The sequence below is a fragment of the Synchytrium microbalum genome (assembly GCF_006535985.1).
Source record: "Synchytrium microbalum strain JEL517 chromosome Unknown SmJEL517_scf0020, whole genome shotgun sequence".
NCBI lineage: Eukaryota > Fungi > Chytridiomycota > Chytridiomycetes > Synchytriales > Synchytriaceae > Synchytrium > Synchytrium microbalum.
In genome coordinates, this window is record NW_022158369.1 from 240,614 (window position 1) to 266,353 (window position 25,740).

A 25,740-nucleotide genomic window follows, 5' to 3' on the forward strand; every position below is an offset into this window, starting at 1 on the left:
TCCATACAGTTCTCGCACTGCATCACGTTGTGCCACACTATAATACTGTGTCAGCTAGACGTGAGTGTTTGAACTTTAAGTTTTGTTCGAAGTGTTGAAACTTGCATCTTTTTACAGGTGGCAGTAGGACAAGAGTCGCACCTCCGTTCGCTGCGCAACCAATCGCGACGAGAGCGACGCCGATAGGAGTAGCTCTTCTGGTAGCAGTAGCAGTGGCAGTGACAAAGAGGAGTTGTCTGGTACTGACGATGATGATGACAATGAGGGAGAAGTAGGGGGCCATGATCATATGCATGCAGATGAAGATGGAAACGCTGAAGACGATAATGATGAGGAAATGACTTTTGGAGGAGTGGGACCATCTGTATCTACATATTCCAAATAGTCCGGGGATGTAAAGTCTGGACCACCCCCGTCTTCATCATTCAAAACAACTGCCACAACAAGTTGCCATCCTGGACAGATACTCCCGAAGGCACTGTCGGCATAAGTAGCAGTATATCACCAACAATAGGTACCACTCCCGATGAAACATCTCCCGTCGCATCCCCTGTATCAGCAACTGGCCCACAAGTACCCAGTGTGAAATTCGCTTTTGAAAAGATGACATCCTTGTCGGATTTGGAAGGTGTAAATCGTTTAGAATTCCCACATAGTGAGCTACATGAATGGATGTTGACACGACCTGCTTGGGCCTTCTTGACAAAACAGATGTCGTTGCTGAAAAGGGAAACTCGAATGTCGCGGGTCTTGTTGAGTGCTGTCAGAGGATTAGATCATCGTCATCGTCTTGCTTTCCATTCAATAAGTTGGTCTGACTTTTTTTGTTCACCTTTGTCGCGGAGTACCGGATGTTACTTCGATTCCAAACCACGAATTACGATCTTTTGTCGTTGCCTCTGATTGAGTCGTTCGATTCTTCAAGAGATTCAAAAAGACATTTATTCATGAAAATATGAAGACAATAATCAAGGAAAAGATTCTTAAACTGAATCAACTGGTGCCAGTTAATTCATGCACACATGTGTTGTTTGTCACCTCCTAAGTTTGCCAATACTCAACAGTTATTGAAATTGAAAAGCGGAGCATGATGATCAAAATACACTGCAATTTCTCACGACATTTTTCCTGCTCTAACCTCTTGATACGTTTGGTAATCACGTGTAGCTTGAAATCGATTCGTTGCGCCTGTTTCAAAGCCACACGCCTCAATGACTTCGAACGAAGGGCGACAGCAACTCTTATATTCCAAAAGACCCTAACAAAGGAGAAACCCCCAAAACACATCGGAAATGACTCACACAACCACATCCAGGTATGTATCAAGTCCTCTCTTGAATGCTATTCATGCTGCTGCAAGTTTTTGATGTTTTTGTTTTTCGAGGTGGTTGGAATGAGACCATTCTGTCTAGTATGGCACAACAGTTGTATGGATTCTCTGTATTATCAGTGCATCCATCGAATAGGTTTACTCTCCTTCTGGCTCTCCTCTCACTGTGGTCCAGATCTATCCTCAAACTTTCGAACAACCCAATTACATTTCCTTCGTTAATGACATATTGCTCATAAGAAGTTTTCTTATAATAACAGAGCATGTATCGAATAGGCTGCCTCTCTTCTTGGCTTTCCTATTTCCTCTGGCCTAGATCTATTGTCAAGACATTCGACAATTCCAGCCAAATGGTCAACGACTCCTTCCCTCGCTCTCTTCTGAAGTCGGAAATGCAAGTTATTCGATTCTATTTGGTACATGTATGGTGTTTTTTTAAAGAAGCACACACCCGACTACAAATCGTACTTATATACAACCAAAATCTACATTCAAAGATGGGAGTATTATGCCTTTCCGGCACCAATACAGTTTGAAAGACACCTATATGACATCGTCCTCTCTTAAAACACACTACCAGAGATACAGTGTACGGCCAATAGTTGACCATATATCAGTCAACCAACCACTATCCCCAGCCTTCTTTGCACTAGCAATAGTGGATAACTTGGCCTCATCGGCCTTAGATACATCCTTTGCAGATCGAGTCTTCTTTATAATGGGTCGTGGAGTAGCAACACTTTTATCCGCTACTGCATCAGCACTACTAGAACTAGCCACCGCAGCAGTCTCGGTATCAGCATCCTTCTTTTCAATTTTGGCCTTTTTGACACTTTTGGGAGCTTCGGCTACTACATCTGATCTACGACGTTTACCTATTGCTGGTTTGGCATCTTCGTTGAGCTGTAATGAGATACTGCTTCGAGCTACTTGAGCGGCTTTACGACTGCTACGAGGGGTTGCAGTTTCGACTACAGAGGCTGACTTTGCAGCGGTTGGAGTAGCTTTTGGTTTTGCTGGAGTAGCTTTGGCCTTTCCTGGAGTCTTTGCCTTGGGAGTCTTTGCCTTTGGAGTACTAGCACTAGCAGCTGCGTAATCTGCGTCGTCGTCTTCGATCTTTATGACATCTTCCGTTCTGAAGCTACTACTAGATCGTTGTGGTTTATCGGTCGCAACATCCTCCTGGTTTACGGCGACATCATCGGTCCTAACTCGGCTGTTAGATCGTCGAGATTTACTGGCAGCAGTAGATTTGGTGACTTCAGCCGATGTCTGAGATTTACGAGATGCTGGTTTCTTCATAGCGGGTTTCTTTTCCTCTGTTGATTTTTTAGATGGCGACGCATTGGAAGCAAAACTACGACGGCGTCCTTGTGCTCGTAGGTATCTGACTCGTTCTCGGATCTGCCAATAAAAAGAATGAAACGGTTTCGGTTAAGGTCTGATGGGTTTGTCACGTAAGGTTCATGTCTGGAAAATCCTCTGAATTTGATGTCCATACTTCAGCGACCGTTTTGCCAGTTTTCAACTCTCGTTTAACTAGTTGAAAGTAGTATGAGTCCGATGAAAGATTTAATTCGTCAATTACAATTGTCTCTCTTACCTTTTGCAAACTCGATACTTCCACTATCCTCTGTAGAGTTGACGACTTTGTGTAAGAAACGATCCTATAAAGAGGGAGGGGAGATTGGTATGATGAATGGTCGTTCTGAGCAGTTCTCACGTACTTCTTGGCTAGTCCATTCGGCCATGGTTGAGAGTTGCCCCGTGCTTTTCGTCGCCTTGAAGTTTGAAAGGAATGAATGCTGGACGGTCGATGCAGACAAAATTTCTGCAAGATGCAAACCGAAAGATGGAAAAAGCCATCTGATTTATGCGATTTCAATTGTAATTTAGTAAGTCATAATCTACTCGTTGGAACGTTGTTCCTTTGCTTGTTAGTGGTTGGATCACATTCCCTAAGTACTAGATTCGTAGATGCAGCAGCGCGTGATAAAATAGATGGAGACTATGGAGACGTCTAGCAGTGACAGGACGTGCGAAAATGAATCATTTCATGATGGACGCTCAGAGGTCAAACACGATTCCTTGCTGAATAATATTTAAAACAAGTTCTCCTAAGGAAATCATGTCGGCTAGCCTAAAATCAATTATTGGCCCTAGTCTCCTACCAGATCGTGTCAAAGCCTTGTCCTTTCCTCTTGCTTCAAAAACTCCAGAACGAGCATATTACCAACGAGAGGAAGCTCGTCTATATATTAGTCGGGCTCTAGATTTGGGATTGCTTGGAATCCAGCTACAAAGGTATATTCTCTCAATCAATCAATGCTGGTTTCAGACCATTCGGAGACATTTCTTTTTGAAACCTTTTCTGTTGCATCCCCACCCATCGCATCGTCCTCTGGAAAAGATTGATTTGCTACTTGGACATAGTTTAGCATATTCCCAACTCTCATCCTATGCTCTTCTTGCTTTGATTTGACCTCGGCTTATTTCTTTATTAGCAAAAAGGTCAACCACCCACGAGGAATCATTCAATCATCTCGTATATAAGGAAGACCAATACTCAGACTCCTATTATTCAAGGTATTCAAATCATTCTCTTCCCTCCATTGCCCCTCGATTCATCGACCTCCTGTTATCTGCCACATGCAACCACCCGAAACACACACACAATACACCTTTGAGCTCTACTTCTAAAACACTTGTCTCCACTAGGAAGCTGCTCATAGTCAGTGGGAGATTCCATCAATACTTGATCGAATCTTCATTCTAGCAGTTCTTAAGAACTCGAATCTCAAGTCACACATACTCATTATCATATAAAGCAGCGAGCAAAACTGTCTCACGAAGACTATCGCCACGGTACACCGCCGCCTCCTTACTCAACTACCCCCTCTCCTCCTACCATGGCGGACGCTGAGGATGACGGCCCACAAGGTCTCATTACGCAAGTCAGACCTCCAGGCCCAAACAACCAAGCACCACCATCTGCACTCACCAGCCTCATAACCCAAGTGAGCAGGCCAGACTCTTCGAACACTACTAACGAACAACAGGGTATTCCCTTATCCAAAATCGGCGGTGCGTCTGCAACGACACCTGTCGCTGGCGACGTACCCAACGGAACAAGTAGTCTCCATAATAATACCAACAATAATAATACCACAACCATCATTAATAGTAATAGTAGTACTACAACAGGTCGTAGGAGGAGACCTATTCTATCTGCCTTGTCATGTCTACTACCATGCATGTCGCTAGACGATGGCGCAGCAGGAGGAGGAGATTCATTAGATAACAAGGATCACCGGTCTGCTACACCTGTAGTTGCTCAATTACAGGGCTCGACCAAAGTTGATGGTAAATTAGTATCTGGTATAAAGCCTGCTGTATCAACGCAGCCCGCTTCCACCAGAGTAGCCAAGATTGAAACACCGGTAAGTGTATGAGTGCGTGTGAAGTATTGGTGCTTATGTGAATTGGAGAGTGTTGGTGGAAATCGGACGTCACCCGATCTTGATCCTCTAAGTCCACCTCCTTTTTGCTTAGACGGACAAGAGGTGGTTACTGCCACCTTTAGCACCAGAGGATGTTGGTAAAAAGTGTCTAGTGCTGGATCTAGATGAAACCCTTGTGCATAGTTCCTTCAAGGTATGAGCGAAAGATCGTCGAAGAATTGTGAGAGAAGCAGTCTCAGGGTGCAATGAAAAATCTTTGGAGGTTTTTTTCGTTCTGATTATCTCGAAACCATGAACCTCCTGAAACGACCATCCATGTTTGGGAATCTTACATTACCTAACTCCCCCTCTGTTTTTCAAATAGGCGGTGCAAGCAGCCGACTTTGTCATACCAGTAGAGATTGATGCTCAAATCCACAATGTCTATGTCTTAAAAAGGCCTAGCGTAGACTATTTCTTAGAGCGGTTGGGACCGCAGTTCGAAATCGTCGTCTTTACGGCAAGTTTAGCCAAGGTAAACGATTGGATTGAATATCGCGTTGATCTACGTCTGCGTTTTTTTGTGTGGAAAAAGTCGATAACTCACACAGATCTTGACCTTTTATTGTATTAGTATGCTGATCCCGTCCTAGATATGCTCGACATACACAAGACGGTCAAGCATCGCCTATTTAGAGAAGCCTGTTTGCACCATCGCGGAAACTATGTAAAAGATCTATCACAGCTAGGACGAGACCTCAAGGATGTAATAATTATCGACAACTCACCTGCCTCGTATATCTTCCACCCAACTAATGCCATCCCCATAACGTCCTGGTTCAACGATCCAAACGATACCGAATTGAGAGACCTGGTGCCGTTCTTGGAGGATTTGAAGAGTGTGCCAGATGTGACCAAAGTGTTGGATAATACGCTGGAAGATTCATAGAGATAGAGATGAGGGTGGAACGGTTTAGGATGGATGAAATGGCGCAATTTGCTATATAAATAATCTCGGACTCTTCACTGACACCAAACTCTCTGAAAACTGCTGCCATTCTACACACACACCCTCACTCAAACCCGACATATAATACTATCAGTCTCCCAACATCCAACCAACACCCTTCTCCATATATACACGTTATAGAACACAGGTAAAAGCAAACACTGGACTCGTCTCTCACGAACATCAACACCACCAACAAGTACTACTCATTCATATTGTTTACCCTGGCTTCCTTGTTTTCTTCCTTCGTCAATTAATTCCTCAATCGGGACCTTTATAGTTGTATTGTTTGTTTAAGAACGGCAGCCTATAATTAGTACATTTCAAACCAATACACTGGGTATGATGATTACATTGGATTATGATTTTTGTCGTTTGTTTTGGATGTGTTCTGTGAACAGAAGCGAGGCGCCAAAACCGGTATGGTCTGGGAACGGATTATGAAATTAAACCATGGACCATGCGGATGGCAGATTGTGAAACAAATACCTGTTGTATTTTTAAACAACTGAAATATTTACATTAACTACCCCTCCAAAGACCACCATCCGAAAACCAGCAACAAACTACTCAATGTTTACCCTTCCTCGCCGACTCTTTAACTTTGCGTTTCTTGACTGATTTAGGAACCTTTTCCAATCTCTTTAGACGATTCTCCTCCTTGACTTGTCTCTTTCGTTCCTTTTTCAAATCCTTGTCTTCATCCTTCTTCAATAGTCGTCGGTTTGATGAGTCGTCGTCATCGGACTCTGAGTTTTCAGAGCCATTGTCATTATCGGATCCAGTTGATGATCCAGATTCTTCTATCGACGCTGATGTATCTGCTGTTGGGTTTGGAGTGGTATCTTTGGATACAGACGATTGCGGTTGCTTGGTTACTAGCCCAGTAACGGATTTGTATATCAGCTATGTATGAGCAAAAGCTTTAGAAATACTGTGGCACACGACAAAAAAAACCAGCGTAAGGAGATTGCATTAAGACATTGCGTACCGAATCACCATCTCCTCTCATAACAGCATCCACATCTCCTTCTATATCCTGCATACGGACTTGATCCAGCGTCCTTGGAATATACGTCTGTTGGAAGACGGCTTCGTCTACTTGATTCGGTGTGGGTCGATTCACAACGTTTTCATGTAGTGAAGCCAGGTATGCGGTGAGGAGGTCGTCTAATTCCATGGTTGAGACATTATTATTGGTATTGCTGAGGGATTGTAATTCTTCACGAATTCTCGATTCATCAGTGACTATAAATTCAAAGAGATCTCTCATTGATAATGCTTGAAATGGTTTGGTTACTGGTGATGGTATATCGGGTGTTGCTGATGATGCTGAATTTGAGGTGTTTGTCACTGGTATTTCTCGAGGCACTCGCGGTGCAAAGAAATCAATGACATTGGTACAATCCTTTCGTAAGAACTCTAGAGCATGAGGATGGTCGTGCTCGACCGATTGTGAGACATCGATTACGTAGATTTTCTTGTTGTGGTACCTATTATGATGTTGTAAACAGGTGCTTGAGTGTGGGGTGTCCTTGAATCGTATGTGCATAAAGAAAGGGAAAGAAAGAGTAGCCGCACAAGCAGACTGAGACTCACAATAAGTTGTACTCTGACAAGTCAGCATGTACCAGATGACATTGATGATACATTCTCCACATTATCTTGATGAGTTGCAGGTATAAATCCAAGAAGGATTCAGAGTCGTGTATTGGTGCATCTTTAACTCTTGGAGCGGCCCTATAGAGATTTGTTTTTAGCTTTATGCAACCGTGCCAACAAAAAAAAACTTCAAATCCGAAGGCTCACTCACCATCCATTACTATCACCCAAGAACTCCATCACCAAAACATGCATCCTCAACAATAACGGTTCAGGACACGGTATACCAGCACTATACAGCCTCTTTAAATTCCTCATTTCTTTTTCCGCCCATACTTTGACCATCTTTCTTGGATTCCCCCTTCCATATCCATGACGGAATCTAAACTCTCCATTAACATATCGGTCTCGATCTTTAAATGTCAGTATACTAGTCTTGTATACTTTGATGGCTCGATGTAATTGTGTTGGTGGAGATCCATCTTCAGGTTCAGAATTCGTGATTCCGTGATACACGTTGGCTTCCTTACCAGTTGATATACAGCCATTGATTTCCGAGAGGATGTTCTTGTTTAGGAATTTGAAGAGGATTATACGTGTGCGTGGATCTAGAGCTTGTTCTACAGTTGCTCTGTCTGATTTGTCCACACGGCGTTTGGCATCCCCGTCTGCTTTGCTGTCTGATTTTATGACGGAGGATTTTGCAGTTGATGATAGTGTTACTTCGTATGGGAGGTCTAATGGAACGGGACGGCAACCATTTAGTCATAGAATCTGATTCTGTAGTTTGATTCACAATAACTTACCGACTCTAACATGAGAAGCAAACTTGGCAGCCAGTTCTTTTCCTTGAGTATCTCGCATGGCAGTCTTTTGAAAGTGAAGTGCTTGACCAGTTCTAGCTTTATTATAGTCCTTTGTAAAGTCTAAATAGAGTTGGGAGTGAGCGAACAAGAAAACTGATGGAGTGTGGAAACTCAAGGGCTCGCTTCTGGCGCTGATTCTTAATAGTTACCTCCAGTAGCTTCATACCACTCATCTTCGTAATCTACATCGTCGTCATCGTCCAAGTCTTCATCTTGATCAAAGTCGTCTTCAAGAGCATCTGATGTCTGTGAATTGACATCATCATCAGCGGTCGTCTCATCATCTACTCGTTTGAATGCGATTTCTGGAGTAGCAGTGATGATATTGTCTTCATCTGCGTCATCGAATTGTCCGTCAATAACGGTTTGCGACATTGTTGCAAACAATCCAAGAAAAAAAGATGAAAGCCTGGACTATTGATGGGCAAGGAGAAGTTAGAAGGGCAAAATCCAAGCGTTTATAGCATTTAATCGAAGAACACGTACCGTAATTGATCAGACAAGCAGCTCTTAACAACTTGACGCTCTGGCCAAAACAGTGTTAGTGAAAGAACCCGATACACTGTTGCTAGATCCATTCCCGTTCGAATTTGAAGGTAATGTTCGCGTCTTGGCCTTTGGATGTCACGAATGACGGAGTCAAATCAGTCGATTTATATGTATAAATCAGCCTGCACTTGACATGTAGTGGAAAATACAGAGATTCACCTTTACCACAGGAGTTCTTACAGGCTCTCGACGTGTTTGAAATAATGGAAATAGTATGATTGATATCTGACGCGTAGCGACTTCGTTTTTACATCTCATTGGTCAAGCTTTCACTTGATTTCATTCGTTCGTCGCAGAGCACCGAGAACTTAGAGAAAGAGACAACCTGATATCAAACATGTCGCGACATAGGAGCGTTAGGAATATGGATCTAGATGGTAAGCTTCTTGTTCATGCAGATTTTGCTTATACTCTCAGCTGTTAACATTTATGACTAACTCGTGCAAAATGTGTCCATTCACTTAGAGGAAATGGACGATGACTACCAACAGGACGACCAATATGGAACTTCCTACGACGACTATGGATCGCCCCCTGATCGTAATCATCACTTGATGCACTACACGACGAAAAGAATTCCCACATATGAATCAATGCCTGTGGAAGCTCTAACACACGTTCCTTCCATAGACGACTACATATACAGGCGTGACGATCAACAAGCTACTACCATGGCTTCATTTCTGGAATTGGACGATGAAGATGAACCAGAATCTACTGCTGCAACAATGCAGACTGAAGCGGATGACCGTGTATTCGATATGGAAGATGTTTCATCTCAAGGTATGACACCGTTAGCCGAATGCTCTCTTGTCTTTTTTTTCGTTCCAAATGGGTAGAAATGGAACCTTCTGGCTGTGGAATGGAGGCTGCAGAGAGATTGAGCGCAACGTGTTTCCTCCTAAACGTTGAACACTCTTCTCACCAACACACGGAATCGCCACTAGATTCAGCAAAAGATCATGTCAAGGCTGTACTTGGAGATACTGTATCAGATGCTGATATCGATACAGCCTTACGGAATAACAACCAAGATAGTACAATGGCTATTGATTCGCTTATAGCGATGCAAAAGAGTGGTGCGTCCTCGCTTCTTCCTGGAATACTTTTTCGGTTGATGTATCTCTCTCTTTCTAAATCGATCTTTTATGATTTCTGTAGTGCAAGATGTCAAGGCAATAGTCGGACTACGATTCACTGATGTCCAAATCAAAGAAGTTTTGGGTAGAAACAGGAATAATGTGGAGCTCTCTATCAACGAAATGCTTGGTAAGTACCCAAATATTGTTGCCTTGATGGTGTTTTGCTGATGATTAAGAAATTTTGTTCCTCGTTTTAATCGCTCCAATCAACAAACACATTTGCTCTTAGACAAACCACCGACCTCAATACCACCAGGACTGTCTCGACCACCTGGTCTATTACCTCCTGGATTATCTGCTAGTACATCGCCTCCTTCTACTACTACTACACAACCCAGTAATAATAGTAATAATGTGATACCGCAAGCAGCAAGTCCATCTGCTTTTGCGCAAGCACTGTTTACCAAATCATCAGATAAACCAGCTGATAAAGCTGCAGTATTAGCCGCCCTTATGAATGGAACCGTCGCACCATCATCGGATGTAACGGCATTTGCATTCGATTCACCTAGTCCAGATGATGTGGTAGCTCAAGCGCGGATGAAAGCTCTTGCTTGTGAGTAATGTTCAACGCTTTCTATGTTTGTTTCATCGTTAAGACATGAGTTACCAACAGTTTTGTCATCCCATTTCTACTCTAGCACGTCCAGGTGCACGTAGCAGTATAACAAAACCACGCCCTTCATCGACAATAATGGCATCATCAACATCTATAACATCATCATCAGCAAGGCTCGATCAAACTCAACAAGAGTTAGAAGGTCTAAAGATATCCGCTCCTTTTACTTCCAAACCACCCATTCCAGAGTCACCAGCCATGACTCGTACAGGATCTGGATCCATGGCTTTTCCCATGATGTCAAGAAGTGGATCATCGACGAGTGCTTTTCCTGTCATGTCACGAAGTGGTTCATCTAGCGGTCTACCTCATAGTGGATCTCAGCCTTCTGTATCGAAACCGAGTCCGAAGATGGGAAGGAGGGTGGATGTTGCGGAGCTGATTGAGAAGAGATCGACTGAGAAAAGGTCGTTGAATCTCGTTGTCATTGGTAAGTTCGAGAAGGCAGTCCTGACACGTTCATGATGCGAAAAATGTCACGATGCTACTACGAGATGTACAACGAATTTGACCAACCTCTTTTCTGCTTTTTAGGTCATGTCGATGCTGGCAAATCTACAATTATGGGGCATTTACTTTACTTATTGGGTGAAGTCAATGAAAGGACGATCAAGCGATACGAACGCGAAGCAGAAAAGATCGGCAAGTCGTCGTTTCGATATGCATGGGTGCTGGACGAGACTGAGGAAGAACGTAGTCGGTACGTATTGTCCTATTACTGCCCTCGCTTTTTTTGCCACTTTGACTAAATGTTCCTATTGATCACATTTAGAGGCATCACCATGGATGTCGCCATAACCAAATTCGAAACCGAAAACCGTAAATTCACACTTCTAGACGCACCAGGCCACAAGGACTTTATCCCAAATATGATTTCAGGCGCATCACAAGCCGATGTTGCCATGTTAGTCGTATGTGCCACCACAGGAGAGTTCGAAACTGGATTTGAATCTGGTGGTCAGACTAAAGAACATGCCTTATTGGTTCGAAGTCTTGGAGTCAATCAGTTGGTAGTGGCAATCAACAAACTAGATGCCATGAACTGGGATAAATCACGATATGACGAGATCGTATCGACATTGACTACTTTCTTGGTCTCTGCTGGATTTAAACGGCAGAATCTATCATTTATACCTTGTAGTGGGTTCACTGGTGGCAATTTGGTTAGTAGAGATGGGATACCAGAGTTGAATCAATGGTATGATGGGTTGACATTGAAGGAGCAACTAGGTAAGCTAAAGGGCTGATTTTGCGACCACCATCAATTAGGACTCTCTCTGCTTTTTTTTGATTGGGTGTTTCTTTACTTTTTTGCTCATCTACTTTCTTTCAATGACATTATTAGACAAATTGGATGTTCCAGAACGGCCATTTGACCGTCCATTCAGAATGTCTGTAGCTGATTTCTTTAAAGGTGGAATTGGCAGCGGAGGTGGTGGTAGTGTTTCGCTATCAGGTCGCATAGAAGCTGGATCTGTGCAGCTAGGAGATAGCGTGCTCTTGATGCCTAATGGTGAAACTGGTATTGTCAGAGGTAACGGAAGAGTCTCTACTGTATCATCAATACTTCACCCCTTCACATCACTTTTTTACCGTTGAATTATTTAGCGCTCGAAATAGCAGATGATTCTGTCAAATGGGCTGCTGCTGGTGATTCGGTTCTCATGAGTCTGGCTAATGTTGAAATCACCAACATATCGTGAGTGTTCTAGAATTGAGTTGGACAAAAAAATGCGGTAACGTGTCAACTCGCAATACTTCTTGTAGAATCGGAACGGTACTCTGTGATCCAAACGCTCCAATACCGTTGACAACACGAATAAAAGCTCGCATTGTGACATTTGAGATTGCTATACCTTTGACTATAGGTGTCAAGGTTGGTCAGGATTGCTTGGTTTCATACACATACGTCGACAGCGAGCTCTACCCTTTTTGGCTCATTTCTTACACAACTCCAAATTTTCATAGGTGGTATTTCACCAAAAGAGTTTGACTGAACCTGCTATCATAACGAGACTTGTTGAAGTCGTTGACAAGACGACTGGTCAAGTGACTAATCGAAAACCAAGGTATTCAGGCAGATCGCTGTCTCCTCTTTTTGGTGCGTTGGAGGAAATTTAAATACTGATTGCACCTTTAAAAACACAACATAGAGCACTACCCAGAAACACGACAGCCACAGTCGAAATAAGTATTGATCGGCCAATATGTCTAGAAACGTTCCAATCATCTAAAGAATTGGGTCGTTTCATGTTAAGAAATGATGGGAAGACACTCGCTGCTGGTATTGTTATTGATATTCTTAGCTACGAGAGGGTTGCTGGTAGTTAGTGTAGCTAGTGAAGAAGGAGTTTAGAAGTGAGACCTTTGTGAGACTGGACCAATGGTGTTTCTTTTTGGTCACCCTTTGCTCTCATCTCAGTATTTAAAACAAGATGGAATTTTGTACAATATGGTTGTTTCTCTCATTTAGCATTAACATGGAATATTTGATACATTGAATGAGGTTTGAGAGTTTTGGTTTTGTTTTGGTGTTGTCTAGGCTGGTTGGGTTTGTTTGAGGAGAAAGCAAAGAACTGAACTCAGGGTGGGCTTTTTGAACATCCAAGACGAGACGAACAACGCGATCCAATACCTTCATAGACGCCCGGCAAAGAATCATTAAAATTATTGTTTCTATTTTTGAAGTGTGCCTAGCCATAATTGATTTTTTGTAAGTGATGCGAACCCATTCGACCTAACACCCTCATCTGAATCTCACAGACCTCATTTCCAGTGGAATAATAATATCTCGTATGTCGGCACCTGATTCTTTCCCCGTTCTTTGCCCCGTTCTTTATGTTTCATAAAGAAGTGCTGCTTAAAAGCAGTCAAATCCATCGACCTCATATCACATCGGGCACATCCAAACACCTTCTTCACAGTCACAGTCATTGCGACCCGTGTCGCCATAAATACCTCCAAAATCGTTGTCTCCTTAACATGTTAAACCGTTATGACGTCTGATCGAATAGTCGAATAGTATCCTGTCTCTCAGCTTTGATATATTTCAATATTAAACTCCTACTTCACATCGTTCCTACTCGAAAAGACCCGACATTCTGCACCCACAGACCACCTTTTCCACCATTGACAACCACTTCATCTCCATTCGGGTTAGCTTTTCTTCCTTCTTCTCAATGTCTTCTCCTTCGTTATCATGTTTAGTATCAGGATCTTTAACGATTTCAAAGGTGTGTAGTAGAAAGCACGCACACAGTAATCCTAGAGCCCGAGCACCCACGTTTGCCTCTGTTCGCTGAAACGATTGCATGAGAAGTTAACAAGGATGGAGAGCCGTTTTTTGGCATGTGATAGTCCTTACATGACGCAAAATGATGCCCTTCAATGAAACCCTCCCGGTAGGCCTCCGAAAAACGAGCAGTAAATTGAACCTTGCCGGTAATTTGTTACCGCGACAGGACTTGTTCTTGCTTGATCTCTCGTCGTCGTCGTTCAACGAAGAAAACCCAATTCAACTAGAGTACATATGGAACCACACAGCTGACCATCCAATTATCTTCAAAGCATTCAGTACTGATGACAGCCCTTGATTGAAGACAACCAGGGCCTTCCAAAACTTTCAAACCGTGACTTTGCAAAGAAGGTACATATTATTAAGAGCTTGAAAGTAGATACATTCAATAGAGTAATAACAAGAAAATGTGTTGCTTGGTTTTATGTAGCATTCTTTCGTGGTTTTTGAGCCGCGATGATAGCGTCATGCCAATTTCTGAGTTAGAAATAAATGTCAGATTCAACATAGACAAAAAACGTCTAAGGTACAAAGGTATCATTGAACTTACGTCATATCATCATCACTCTCCAACGCCAACACCAGCCTCTTCCTCGGCACAGCAACCATTCCAATCAAAAACCTCTTATCCTCCATAATACCCTTGGTCCATGCACCACTTGCCCCATCAGAAGCCCCCAATTCAATAACAGCATCAACTCCAACCGCTAACGTAGCTCTCCCAATGGCAGTCATACTACTAGCCTGTCCTTCCCCAGAAGCCTTAGCACCCTCCTCCCGCGTATCAAACAACCACAGGTATCCACCTTCAAGCACACCCCATCGTCGCACCCATTTAGACGACTCGTCAGACATGACTTCCATCCAAGACTCATACTTGATTGACTTGCGAGTGAATTTCTTTGCTGGGGGTGGGGGTGGAGGTAAATGTGTTGGTGGGCGGTCTGGAGATGGTTGTAGCGAGTCGATCGATTCACTGGACTTTACACGTGAGACGGGCAGTGCTAATGCTGCTGACGCGTCCTTTTCATGTTTGGAATCGTTCGAGTTGATCATGTTGAGGAATTCAAGGGTACCGCCACGGTTGATGCGTTCCATTAAGGAGAATTCGGATGCGGTTAGTGATGATTCTCGCCCGTTTTTTAGATTGCTGGCTGGTGGTGGTGATTTGGATGTTGTGAGGAAATTTTCGTCATCTAATTTAGCGACAGAGATTGAGAAATCGTCACTTGAATCCTTGTTGGCTGCGTCATTCGCATCTGAATGTTTCCGCATGGTATCTGATAACGAAGATGCAGACATGAAACTGTCGTTATCGGTGTCAGCACTTAATGCCCCAGCTCCAGCTTCAGAGTATTCACGACTGCTTCGCTTCTTGCTTCCATGACGTTGTGGTGAATGTCCTAAAGTGTTTGTAGGCGACGACGGTGGTGTAACATCCGCAATAGCTTTCGGGTTTATCAGTATAGCTTTAGCAAGTGACTGACGACGTGACAATTTCGTAGCTGATTCCGATTGTGGCAACCCCTGTTGTGACACTTGCTCGTGTTTCATCTCTGTAATAGCAGTATTCCTCGACAACGGCGGTTCCTCAACATGCGTATGCTTTTCACTCTTCTCACTCCCTCCATACGACACATTCGAATGTGCCGTCGCAGCACGTTCAGACACAACATCCTTAACCGTCGAATGACTATTATCTCTCTGCATAGCATGCGACACTCTTGGTGGCGGTATAACATTCGAAGCCCGTGCGGCAATCATACTCGATGTCTCATACCCTGATTTCGTCGATATCAATGATCCTTTCGATCCAGATTGTTTCATACTGCCACCACCATCAGACCCGTTGGAAAAGAACGTCTCGAAATGGATTCTGACGTGATGTTCGTGGCCGGTGCGTTCTGATTGCACGAATTGGTTGTTGTCGGCTACCTCGTCGATTATTTCGACTGCTTTGCGTTGATGCAGCCAGATTTTGGAGGACATTGCGCCGAGGGATTGCACTTGGAGGTCTGTTATGGCTATCAGCGCTTTTTTGGTGAGGAGGATGCGGTCTTCTTCTGATCTTTGGATTTGCTAAAGATGAGCAAAAAAGAGTCAAAGTTCAACCTCAGTTAATTATGACAAGGAATAGAGACTCACATCCGCTATTCCAACAAGCTTATTGTCATATTGGTCCTGTGTTGAATTGTACTTTGCGATGGATCCTTTGTAATCAACATCTACATTAAATGATTGAGTGTATAACTTTTTCCATCTCATACACAGAAACCTACCGGCTCGTTCCATTTCCAGCTTGGTTTTCAACGCTTTATCGTGAAGCTAGATTCGTGGAAAGAAAATAAGTAATGGGCCTGGAATTAACAGAAGCATCTATTGTACCTCGTCCACTTTCTTCTTTGTCAACGTGTTTGTATCGGCCTTCGCAACACTTTCATTAGCTTTCGACCATTCCTTGCATCGATAAACATATTCCCTCTTCGCCTATCATAAAATTTGTATCAATATGTATATAACGTCAAGCTGTAGCATCCCACTCAATACCTTTTCAACAGCAGCCAAATCCTTCTCAACAGCCCTGTAATACTTTTCATGTTCACCATCAGCACTCTTCTTCAACCTCCTCTGTCCTTCTCTAAACTGCACTAACGGAGCCTCTAGCTCCTTTCTGATGGTAGCAGCCAGCACTTCATGAGCTTTAGCAATCGTAGCTGTTGAGGTGACGATTCGTTCTAACGCTGATTTCACCGAGCCGGAATTGTCTTGTAGGGATTTTGAGGCGAATGAGTTTAACGATTCTGCATGGGATTCTTCTAGTTTTGCTCTATGTGGGGTTGCGTTTGCGTCAGTTTGAAGAGTTGTTGTTGATTTGAAACATTTGCATGGCATGGGTACCTAAATTGAAAGCTTTCGAGTAATTCTCGGCTTGCTTCGATACTAGAGTGAAGTTTCTGTTGGAGTTTTCCGAATCCTTTGCCATTCTCACCCTTATATGTGAATCGCGTCAATGCGAATGGTTGCAAAATTATGTATCAATAGGATATTAGACCTACCAAGAAATTATCTCTGAAATTCTCAGAAGATTGTATGGCGGACGTCATTAGGTATACGTCCTTGTAAAGCTTGTTCCGAAGAAGGTTTGTGGTGTGTGCCGTTTAGAGTGATTCGTTGGGTTGTGAAAAGTTCAGCGCAGTCAAGCCTAGACACAAACACTCGGTTGGAATGTACAAGCTTCTTGATTATGAAAGTCCATTTATATATATTCACGTCCCTTTTTTGTACATTATAATAAAATGAGTAGTAGTAAGTCTCTATATTGTGTCAAACCTCTCCCCGTAACCACAGCCAGTACCATTCGTTTCAGAATTGAATGGTAAGCACCTTTTCCAGATCCACATGAAACATGGATCTCTTAAACTCTTCGTATGATATACAACCATCCTTGTCAATTGTATCAGCCTGTAGTATAGTTCTGTCGACTACCTGTTGAATGTGAGCATCGGGTAGTGATGATCCGACCATTAGTTTTAGGATTACGAATAGATCGTCTGTTGATATGAATCCGTCACCGTCCACGTCGTATATTTGGAAGGCGACTAACGTAAGAGCGAAAAAAGTTAACACTGCTAATGAATGTCCTGTTGCCTGACAAACCACCCACACCACGTAAGGCACTTACAATTCAGTTTCATATCCCTCTTAGTATCTTTGCAAAAGACCGACAGAGCAGATACAAAATGCTTGAAATTGATTCCATGGCCGTCAGGATCAATGACGGCTACGATTCGTTGGGCAAGTGGATTCATGGCTAGCTCGGGAATTGCAGTCATTTCGTCGGCAGATACAGTTCCAGACTTGTCCTTGTCTAGTTGACAGAAGCGTGAATATAGCTTGTTCACCTGCTGTGCTGAAACTATGTTTGAATGTTTGTGTCAGTAAGAGTAAAGGACAGATAGCAGCATTGTATACGGTCAATTCAGATGTGCACTTCAATACAATTGAATTGTGTTTTAGACTTGAACATTGCAATCAGCGTCAGCAATAGTCAATCAAGCCAATTTTCAACGGTTTGGAGACCGTTGTGATGGAGTAGTTTGTAACTTACAAGGAAAGATAGCAGTGAGTTCTTCTACTTCAGTCTTATGCAGCTTGCTAGAGTCCTGCCCCATTGTTTATGCAAGTTGCTGGATCGTATGTGCTGATGTTTAGTAAAGTTTGAGTGAAAAACATCTTTGACAAGAATGGCAACTAGACCCGTACGCAAGACTATAGCTGCATATCCGGATCCACGTCGAGAGGATCAAAAGGTACCTTATTGCTTATTCTTATTGTATTATTTGCCACCACAATTATTGACCACACGCTGGCTTATAGGTCCCGTTCGTAATGCCGACTCTGACGCCTGATGATGACGATGATCCCTTCTCTGGACTTGGTTTAATCGCGTCCATGGGTATGTACTATGTACCATATGTGTTTGAGCTATATCATCAAGACATTCCGCACATTTTGGACTCACATTATATTCCAACCACACAGGTGCTCTAATGTTCAGAGTGAGTCTTGATCGAAAATTTGTCGCTTTTAAAATTCTTTGATGCGAGCTCTTCGTTGGCGTCTGCAAATTCACTTTGAACGCTTGGAAACTCGTAAAACCACTCGTGTTATCTGCGTGTGTCGTTGACTCACTAGAGTTATCTGCTTGTTTTGTTTGGAATGCCGATACAAGAAACCCTCATGCATGCATTTCATTGGCATCTACATACCAACTTAGGTACTTTGACACGCTCTAACCAATACAATGTTTTGATCTACTACAGCAACGATATCTGTCTTGGATTGCACTGTTCATGTGCTTATCCTCATTCATGAATGAAAAGAGCTCCATTCAGGAGGGAAAATACGGGTTTGGTGGTATAGGGTATGTATATAATAATTTGAATTCCGTCGTTGGGGTGGTTACAGTAAACGTGTACATGGCTCCATGCCTAACACTGATCAATGCACAACTAGATTTGCAGTATTATCCGTTGCCATGAACTACTTTTATTACATTGCTGCGATAGTATTGCCCCCAGGTATTGTGTTGTGTTGACAGGAGTGTTGTTGGCAGTCCAACCAATCTAATGTCTTCTCCTTGAATAGGAAACGCATTTGCACCTTTAGCCAAAACTTGAAACTAAACCATTGTGGTGCATTGTCAAATAGATTTACATTTTACATTGGACAGAAAAACAGGCATTTTTGAACAAAAGTTTGTTTGTGTGATTGATTTGACTACAAGTAGGGCTCCATTAGGTAAAACCGTGATCGATTTGCAAGTATATCGCGCTCCTATGTTGATGCGGATACCAGACTCTCAGCAATACATTCATTACATGTACATTCTCAAATTGGTGCAGTTGACTGCGACGGGAAGCGCAGCTGAGACTCTAGCTCAAGCAACTAATGCGTCCTCTAACTGCTTATACAAGTCATTAAACACGTAGAAATAGGTATCATTTGTTATCAATACACGTTCTTCTTATAGTTCCGCCTCTGCATATTTTCACGAGGGTTTTCACGTTCTCGAGGAGTCCATCGAGCAGACTTCCGCAGCTTGACCAAAGGGACAACAAAGTAGTTTGGATATCTTGCGATTAGTATATATATTGACAAGGTATGTAAAGACAACGATTGATATTGTTTCCTTGGCGCATGCAAATATGCATCTTTTGCCCACCACTGTTTTAATGCAATGAACTTAATGCACGATGGAATGGAGTGATTCACGTGGTGATGAGCGTGGATTTTATTATTTGGAGACGTGTATAGACGGATGGAAGTCGAACGTGTATCAGAAACCGGTGCATCTTGGTTGTAATCGCTACATCCTCAGTTCATATTTTGGAACATTGTTGGATTTTTTGAACAAGCTCTAACAAACCCCATATAAAATTATACATTTAGATGGCCAAAGTGCCCGAACGTATCCTCAAGGAGAGCATAGCCAAACCACCATACCCAGTCGAAGGTTCAGGCTCCCAAAACTTTTCAAACTATCAGCTATACGCAGCCATCTTTGCCGTCCCTGCCGTAATCGTATATACCCTCCGTCTCCCATACACCTGGATCCTCTACATAGGAATCATCACAGCCCTCCCCACATTCGCAGCATTCAACATCATATATGCCTATCTCGGTGAGCCAATCCGTCCCCAAACAGGTCTGCCAGGCAAAAGCATTGAAGAGTATCTCGATATCAAAAACGCTGCTCTAGCTGCTACATTCAAAGGACGTACCAAGATCCCCATGGAAACCTTCTTTGAAAACTACTTTGATAGTAAGATTGATATAAAGATGGACATGTTGGAGTTGCTTGAAGTACGATATGATTGGGCTGCTTTCCATATTCAGTGGGGTCAAGCTAAATTCTTCTTGACGCAATGGATTCCGGAAATGTTGTGGCATTCGAGAAAGCAGGATGAGGATCAGGTTCGCGATCATTATGATAGAGGAGATGATTTCTATGAAGCTTTCTGTAAGTAGTGCGTTCGTCTCTTGGCTATTTTTGTTTTCATTTTCATGCCTCGCCTTATAAATCCCTTAACGTATGTACTTTTCTGTTAGTGGGGCCAATGATGGTATACACATCCGGTATCGTAACAGACACATCTCGTCGTGAGACCCTCGAAGAGCTCCAAACCAACAAACTGAACCTCATCTGCTCCAAAATGAGAGTCACCAAAGAAGACAGACTCCTCGACATTGGTTGTGGTTGGGGCACTCTCGCAATCCACGCAGGAAAGACAACAGGTTGTGACGCTACAGGTGTAACCATTGGACGAAACCAAACTGCTTGGGCTACCCAGAAAGCTGCTGACGCTGGTGTATCCGATAAAGTAAAATTCTGGTGTATGGACTACCGTGACATCCCAGCAAGCAACAAGTTTACGAAAATCACTTGTGTCGAGATGGCCGAACATGTTGGGGTATTGAGATTCAATACATTCTTGACTCAGGTCAGAGAATTGTTGGATGATGATGGTATGTTTTATATGCAAGTGGCTGGGTTGCGTCGGTTCTGGCAGTATGAGGACTTTATCTGGGGTGTAAGTTGATACTGCTTGATTTTGATTGCCGTACTTTTTTTCTCACATTGTATTCACTTCATTTCGCAATTGTATAGCTCTTCATGGCTAAATATGTCTTCCCTGGTGCTGATGCCTCGACTCCCTTGAACTGGTACCTCAATCAATGTGAATCTGCTGGCTTTGAAGTAAGCACACGCAAAAAAAACCATACCGAGCGACTTTACTAGGATGCGCACTAGAACAGGATCTAACCATATTCATCCATTCGAACACCAGGTTTTGAGTGTAGACACTGTCGGTGTCCACTACTCGGCTACATTGATGCGCTGGTACATCAACTGGCTCACCAACAAGGACAAGATCGTCTCCAAATATGGAGTCAGATGGTTTAGAATCTGGGAGGTATGCCACAAAAACCGAACTACGCTATAATGATTTCTTCCTGGAACTGATAGTGCTTTCTCATCTAATAGTTCTTCTTGGCGTACTCTACTATCATCGCACGACAAGGATCTGCTACCTGCTACCAAATCACCATGCACAAGAACTTGAACGCTTTTGATCGTTCCAAGTTTGTGTCACGTCGCTTAGTAGCATGAGAAAGGTATTAAAAACTCGTGTGTTAGTAAGTAACAGATTTCATGGAAAAGTATGCAATATGATTAAGCCACAAAAGTAAGCTTGCTACATAAATATATCAAATCCACAAGAACGTCAAGGTGTCACTTTTTTGTTGTTTTTGATTGGTTTGACTTGGAAGGACGAGTGTGCCTTTGAGGATTGTCGCTCCTTTTGCAGATGATGTTGGATTTGCTTGAAAAACGATGTGTTTGAGCTGCTGCTGCTTTTCATCCTCACTTGGGTCAAGCCCTCGTTTTGAACGCAATGGCTTACTTCATTGTCGTAGTATCTGAGAAACCAGGGTGAAAATTAAGTGAATGGTCATTAAGGAGGGAGGAGATCATTTATATGAAGCTTCTTGTAAGCGTCTGTTTCTAGCAGTTGTGCATTTCTTTGCATCGATAAAAACACTCGCTTATGTCACTGGCTTCATTTTTACGATAGTGGCTCCAACGATGCTCACCCATCCGATATCGTAACAAACACGATCGCGAAACTTCAAAGGAACTCCACAGCCAAATTTGACCTAATCTTGCTCGAAAAATGAGAGTTTACCAACGAAAGATCAACTCGTCTGTTACGGTTGGGGAACTCCTGCCATCCACGCTGGCAGGAAACAAGGGTCTGATGCTGCAGGTGTACAAATCCGTCGAAACCAAAACTATTTGGCCAACCTGGAAACGTGCTGACGTGCTTGAAATTGCCTGAAGATTTTGCATTTTGTTGTGGTTTGAGATTCTTTCCTTGCTGTGGACTCTGATCAGGCTCTCTTTGGGGAGATCGTGTGTTGTTTTGGCAAGTTGCTAGGTTATATTCGTTACGGCAGTATGAAGGCTTCATGTAAGTTGATGTGTCACTACCTCACCACAGTGATTTTTTGCTTCACCTCATTTAATTTCAGCCATTCCTAATCCTTTTGTATAGCTCTTCGTGGCTAGATATGTCTTTACTGGTGTTACGGGTGCTGGTGCTTCGAATCTCTTGAACTGGTACCTCAGCAGATGTGAAATTACTGGATTTGAAGTAAGTACATGGGCAAAGAAAAAGCACTGTTTTAAAGAATGCCGCAAACACCCGACCATCTCAATTCAATCATCAGGTTGACACTCTTGACAACTACTCAACTCCATCGATGTCCTGGTGCATCAACTGGCTCACCGAAGAGGACGAAAATGTTTCCGGATATGAGGTCTGACGGTTTGGAGTTTGGGTGGTGAGCTCAAGAAACCTCAAATACAGCCCTGGATGCGTCTTGAATCTGACACATTCTTTGACATTCGCAGTTCTTCTCGGCGTGCTACCATCATTCGACTTTTAAATATCAGCTACAGGCTACCAAGTCGCTATGCTATAGGGCTTGGAAGCTTTTGGAGTTCCCAGTTTGAATATTGTGCTCAGTTGACACATTTCGATGTTTCTGCTGTGTTAAATTGGAGACACAACCATCTTCTCTGCGGACTGCCATTTTTTGCTTGGAGTTGCTTGAGGTACAAAATGATTGAGCTGCTTTTAAATGGGCAAAGGAGGACAAGCTGAAATTTTTCGGCTCAATGGATGCGTTGTGGCATTTGAGAAAGCAAGGATAAAGATAATAGTTATGATAGAACAGATAATTTCTTTGAAGGCTTGGACCACCTCCGGTTGTTTTTCCTCCAAGGATCCTTCACTTTCCTCCCACCTCGAACTCTTTTGGTACGCAATATTAGGCCTAATGATATTACACTATTAGGTATCGGATCAGACACACCATGTCTTGAAAGCCCCAGAAGAACTCCAGACCGAAATGCTATACTTTCCTGTGAACTGAGGTCGAAGAATTGCTGTTTCCTTTCGGTTCTTGTGGTGCGCTGATTCTAAAAGGCTCACCAACTAGAACAAGCTTGTTTCCAGATACCATGGCTTGGAATTTGGGAGGTGATAAAAGAAAACAGGCTAACCGGAACGTAGCTATTTATTATATGTCTGACATGTTTTCGTTCACACACACATAGCCCTTCTTGGGGATCCTCTACCATTATTGGCTGTCACTGAATGATCTGCTATATAATACCAAGTCACCACTGCACAAGCACCTGGCCGTTTTCCATCCTTGGCTTTTGTCTTGTCGATACATACCAGTCGCATGAATCTCGTTGTGTGCGAGTAAGATTCAAGAAAACTCTATGTAATATGATTATAAAGAAAGCAACCACAAAGCAAGCTACATATACGTATAAACCCCAAGACATTAAGACGCTGCCAACTTTTGTTGCTTTGCCGCTTTGACTACATCAGCGACAGTCAATGGAGACACTACTATCCTTTTTACGGATTTCCACCCTTTTGCGGAGGATGGGCTTGATGGCTTTTCTGGCAGTGCTGTGGTAGTAGCAGCACGTTGGTGGCGATGAGACGAGGTGGTGGTTGTAGTCGTAGTCGATGTTGCCGAGTCCCTTGCCATTTTATCCACATGTCTCATCCGATAGGTCACATCCTCTTCAGACAGTAACGGGCATTCTCGTGACGGTACGTTCAATGGTAGTCGATAAAGTCGAAGTCTTGTTGCAAGTGATGGTAGGATGTCGTATATGATTATTAGCGACTCGTGGATTTCGGGTATGTGGTGGTCAGCAACACCCGGTAGCGTAACCAGCCTGTTTGTCTCTACTTGTTCTGTAATGTTTACTACTGACGGTTTGGCTCCTGTTGATACTAGTACAACATCCGATGGCGAGACAGCCGAGTTGTGAATCACGGTAGCGATTTCAGTTTGTAACCGTAATATTGTACTGTTTTTCGGCAGGGTTATGAGTGCTTGACAGAAAATCCAGTTTTGCTGCTTTGCGTGGAATTTAATGTATGGATGTTCCTCGTGTTGTAATGTCGTTATCGTTACAGGTGTCGGAAGTGATGGATCATTGAGGATGGTGGTAGTAGTGTTGGCAGGAGTTTCGGCGGAGGTGATTACTGATGGAATTCTTGTTGCTGTTTTCAAATGCTCGTCAGTCAGACCGTCCATTCTGTTATACAATTTTGTCAACCGCTAGCTCTTCTTTAAACGCGAACGCGCGAACGTGACATTGTAAAAATTGAAACGAATGACCTGTTCACCGCACTTACCCGAACTGCCAAAGAACCAAAAAATTACTACGGATTACGTACAGAATTCATTGGTCCATCCGTAAGTGATTGGCCGCCCAGTTTTAAGGGTGCACGTTATTTTGCTTCTCGAATTTCTCGAAACTTTGGACGCAGATACAGCTAACGCGAAATCATGACTAGCGATATATCGATTCAACGAGAGAGACGAGATTCTGGGTACAATATATCTCCGTCGTTATCTTCATCCTCATTTCCTCCTTTTCTGACACGGTCATTATCATCAAAAGCAAGTTTCGTCACAACCTTAAATTCTCGACATCGCTCTGCATCAAATAACGAGTATCGCGGACTACCAGATTTAACATGTGAACTCGTGTTATTGATATGTGAATATTTAGCTACTTCTCCTGTCTCGACCTCACGATTGGCGCGGACATCAAGACGGATGAATCGGATTCTAAGTGATGATTATCTCTTCCAGAATCTTTGCTTGCAACGACGGTTTGCTGTTGGAATTCATATTGCTGCTTCGGACCCCCTGAAATGGAAGAAGGTTTATCGCCACCATGTTGAATGTGAACGGAATTGGAGGAAGGGAGATTGTCTCGTTCAAGAAGCTACGTGTAATAGGAGGAGTGGTGTGAATGCTATGCGACCAGCTGAGTTATGCTTATGGAGTGACGAGCAAGTCTGTGTGTCTACACACTCGAGTGGTGTTGCTGATGTGGTAATCTTGCAATATGACATAAAGCCTTTTTGCCTCATAATTTTCTCATATAACTTTAATATAGTGGAATATAAACACGGGCGAGACAATTCATACCCTACATGGCCACCTAGGATCTCTTTCTGTCATCAAATCCTCCCCATCGAAAATAATTACAGGATCTGTTGATAGAACAACACGAGTTTGGAATCGTGCTACCGGACTGTGTGATTTCTTATTAGTGGGCCATACTGGGGAAATAGTATCTCTGGATCTAGATTCATCTTATGAACGTGTGGCTACTGGCAGTGAAGACCATACTGTGCGGATATGGAGGCTTGACGATGGATCTTGTTGTGGGATTTTGGAGGGACATAATGGAGCTGTCACGTGTTTACAGTTTG

General features: G+C 43.1%; 5 protein-coding genes across 5 annotated transcripts; 3 read left to right on the forward strand and 2 right to left on the reverse strand.

The window, feature by feature from the left end:
* Window positions 1-4,239: 4,239 nt before the first annotated feature.
* On the forward strand, window positions 4,240-5,719 carry SmJEL517_g03651 (uncharacterized protein; the record flags this gene model as incomplete). Its single annotated transcript, XM_031169579.1, has 4 exons — window positions 4,240-4,770; window positions 4,883-4,984; window positions 5,156-5,305; window positions 5,405-5,719. 4 exons carry the CDS (start codon window positions 4,240-4,242, stop codon window positions 5,717-5,719), a joined length of 1,098 nt encoding a protein of 365 aa, XP_031024425.1.
* A 630-nt stretch (window positions 5,720-6,349) lies between these two features.
* SmJEL517_g03652 (uncharacterized protein) lies at window positions 6,350-8,622 on the reverse strand (the record flags this gene model as incomplete). Its single annotated transcript, XM_031169580.1, has 6 exons — window positions 6,350-6,685; window positions 6,771-7,272; window positions 7,379-7,519; window positions 7,593-8,118; window positions 8,188-8,307; window positions 8,397-8,622. The coding sequence occupies 6 exons, from the start codon at window positions 8,620-8,622 to the stop codon at window positions 6,350-6,352; spliced, it is 1,851 nt and encodes a 616-aa protein (XP_031024424.1).
* Window positions 8,623-9,133: 511 nt separating this feature from the next.
* SmJEL517_g03653 (uncharacterized protein) lies at window positions 9,134-12,888 on the forward strand (the record flags this gene model as incomplete). The annotated part of the gene is made up of 13 exons (XM_031169581.1): window positions 9,134-9,173; window positions 9,262-9,579; window positions 9,636-9,875; window positions 9,958-10,065; window positions 10,168-10,494; window positions 10,580-10,987; window positions 11,092-11,257; window positions 11,330-11,787; window positions 11,903-12,091; window positions 12,166-12,256; window positions 12,325-12,433; window positions 12,526-12,626; window positions 12,711-12,888. The coding sequence occupies 13 exons, from the start codon at window positions 9,134-9,136 to the stop codon at window positions 12,886-12,888; spliced, it is 2,733 nt and encodes a 910-aa protein (XP_031024423.1).
* A 4,327-nt stretch (window positions 12,889-17,215) lies between these two features.
* On the reverse strand, window positions 17,216-18,024 carry SmJEL517_g03654 (uncharacterized protein; the record flags this gene model as incomplete). Its single annotated transcript, XM_031169582.1, has 3 exons — window positions 17,216-17,451; window positions 17,535-17,720; window positions 17,961-18,024. The coding sequence occupies 3 exons, from the start codon at window positions 18,022-18,024 to the stop codon at window positions 17,216-17,218; spliced, it is 486 nt and encodes a 161-aa protein (XP_031024422.1).
* A 1,780-nt stretch (window positions 18,025-19,804) lies between these two features.
* On the forward strand, window positions 19,805-21,527 carry SmJEL517_g03655 (uncharacterized protein; the record flags this gene model as incomplete). The annotated part of the gene is made up of 5 exons (XM_031169583.1): window positions 19,805-20,375; window positions 20,465-20,946; window positions 21,024-21,113; window positions 21,205-21,330; window positions 21,402-21,527. 5 exons carry the CDS (start codon window positions 19,805-19,807, stop codon window positions 21,525-21,527), a joined length of 1,395 nt encoding a protein of 464 aa, XP_031024421.1.
* Window positions 21,528-25,740: the final 4,213 nt, after the last annotated feature.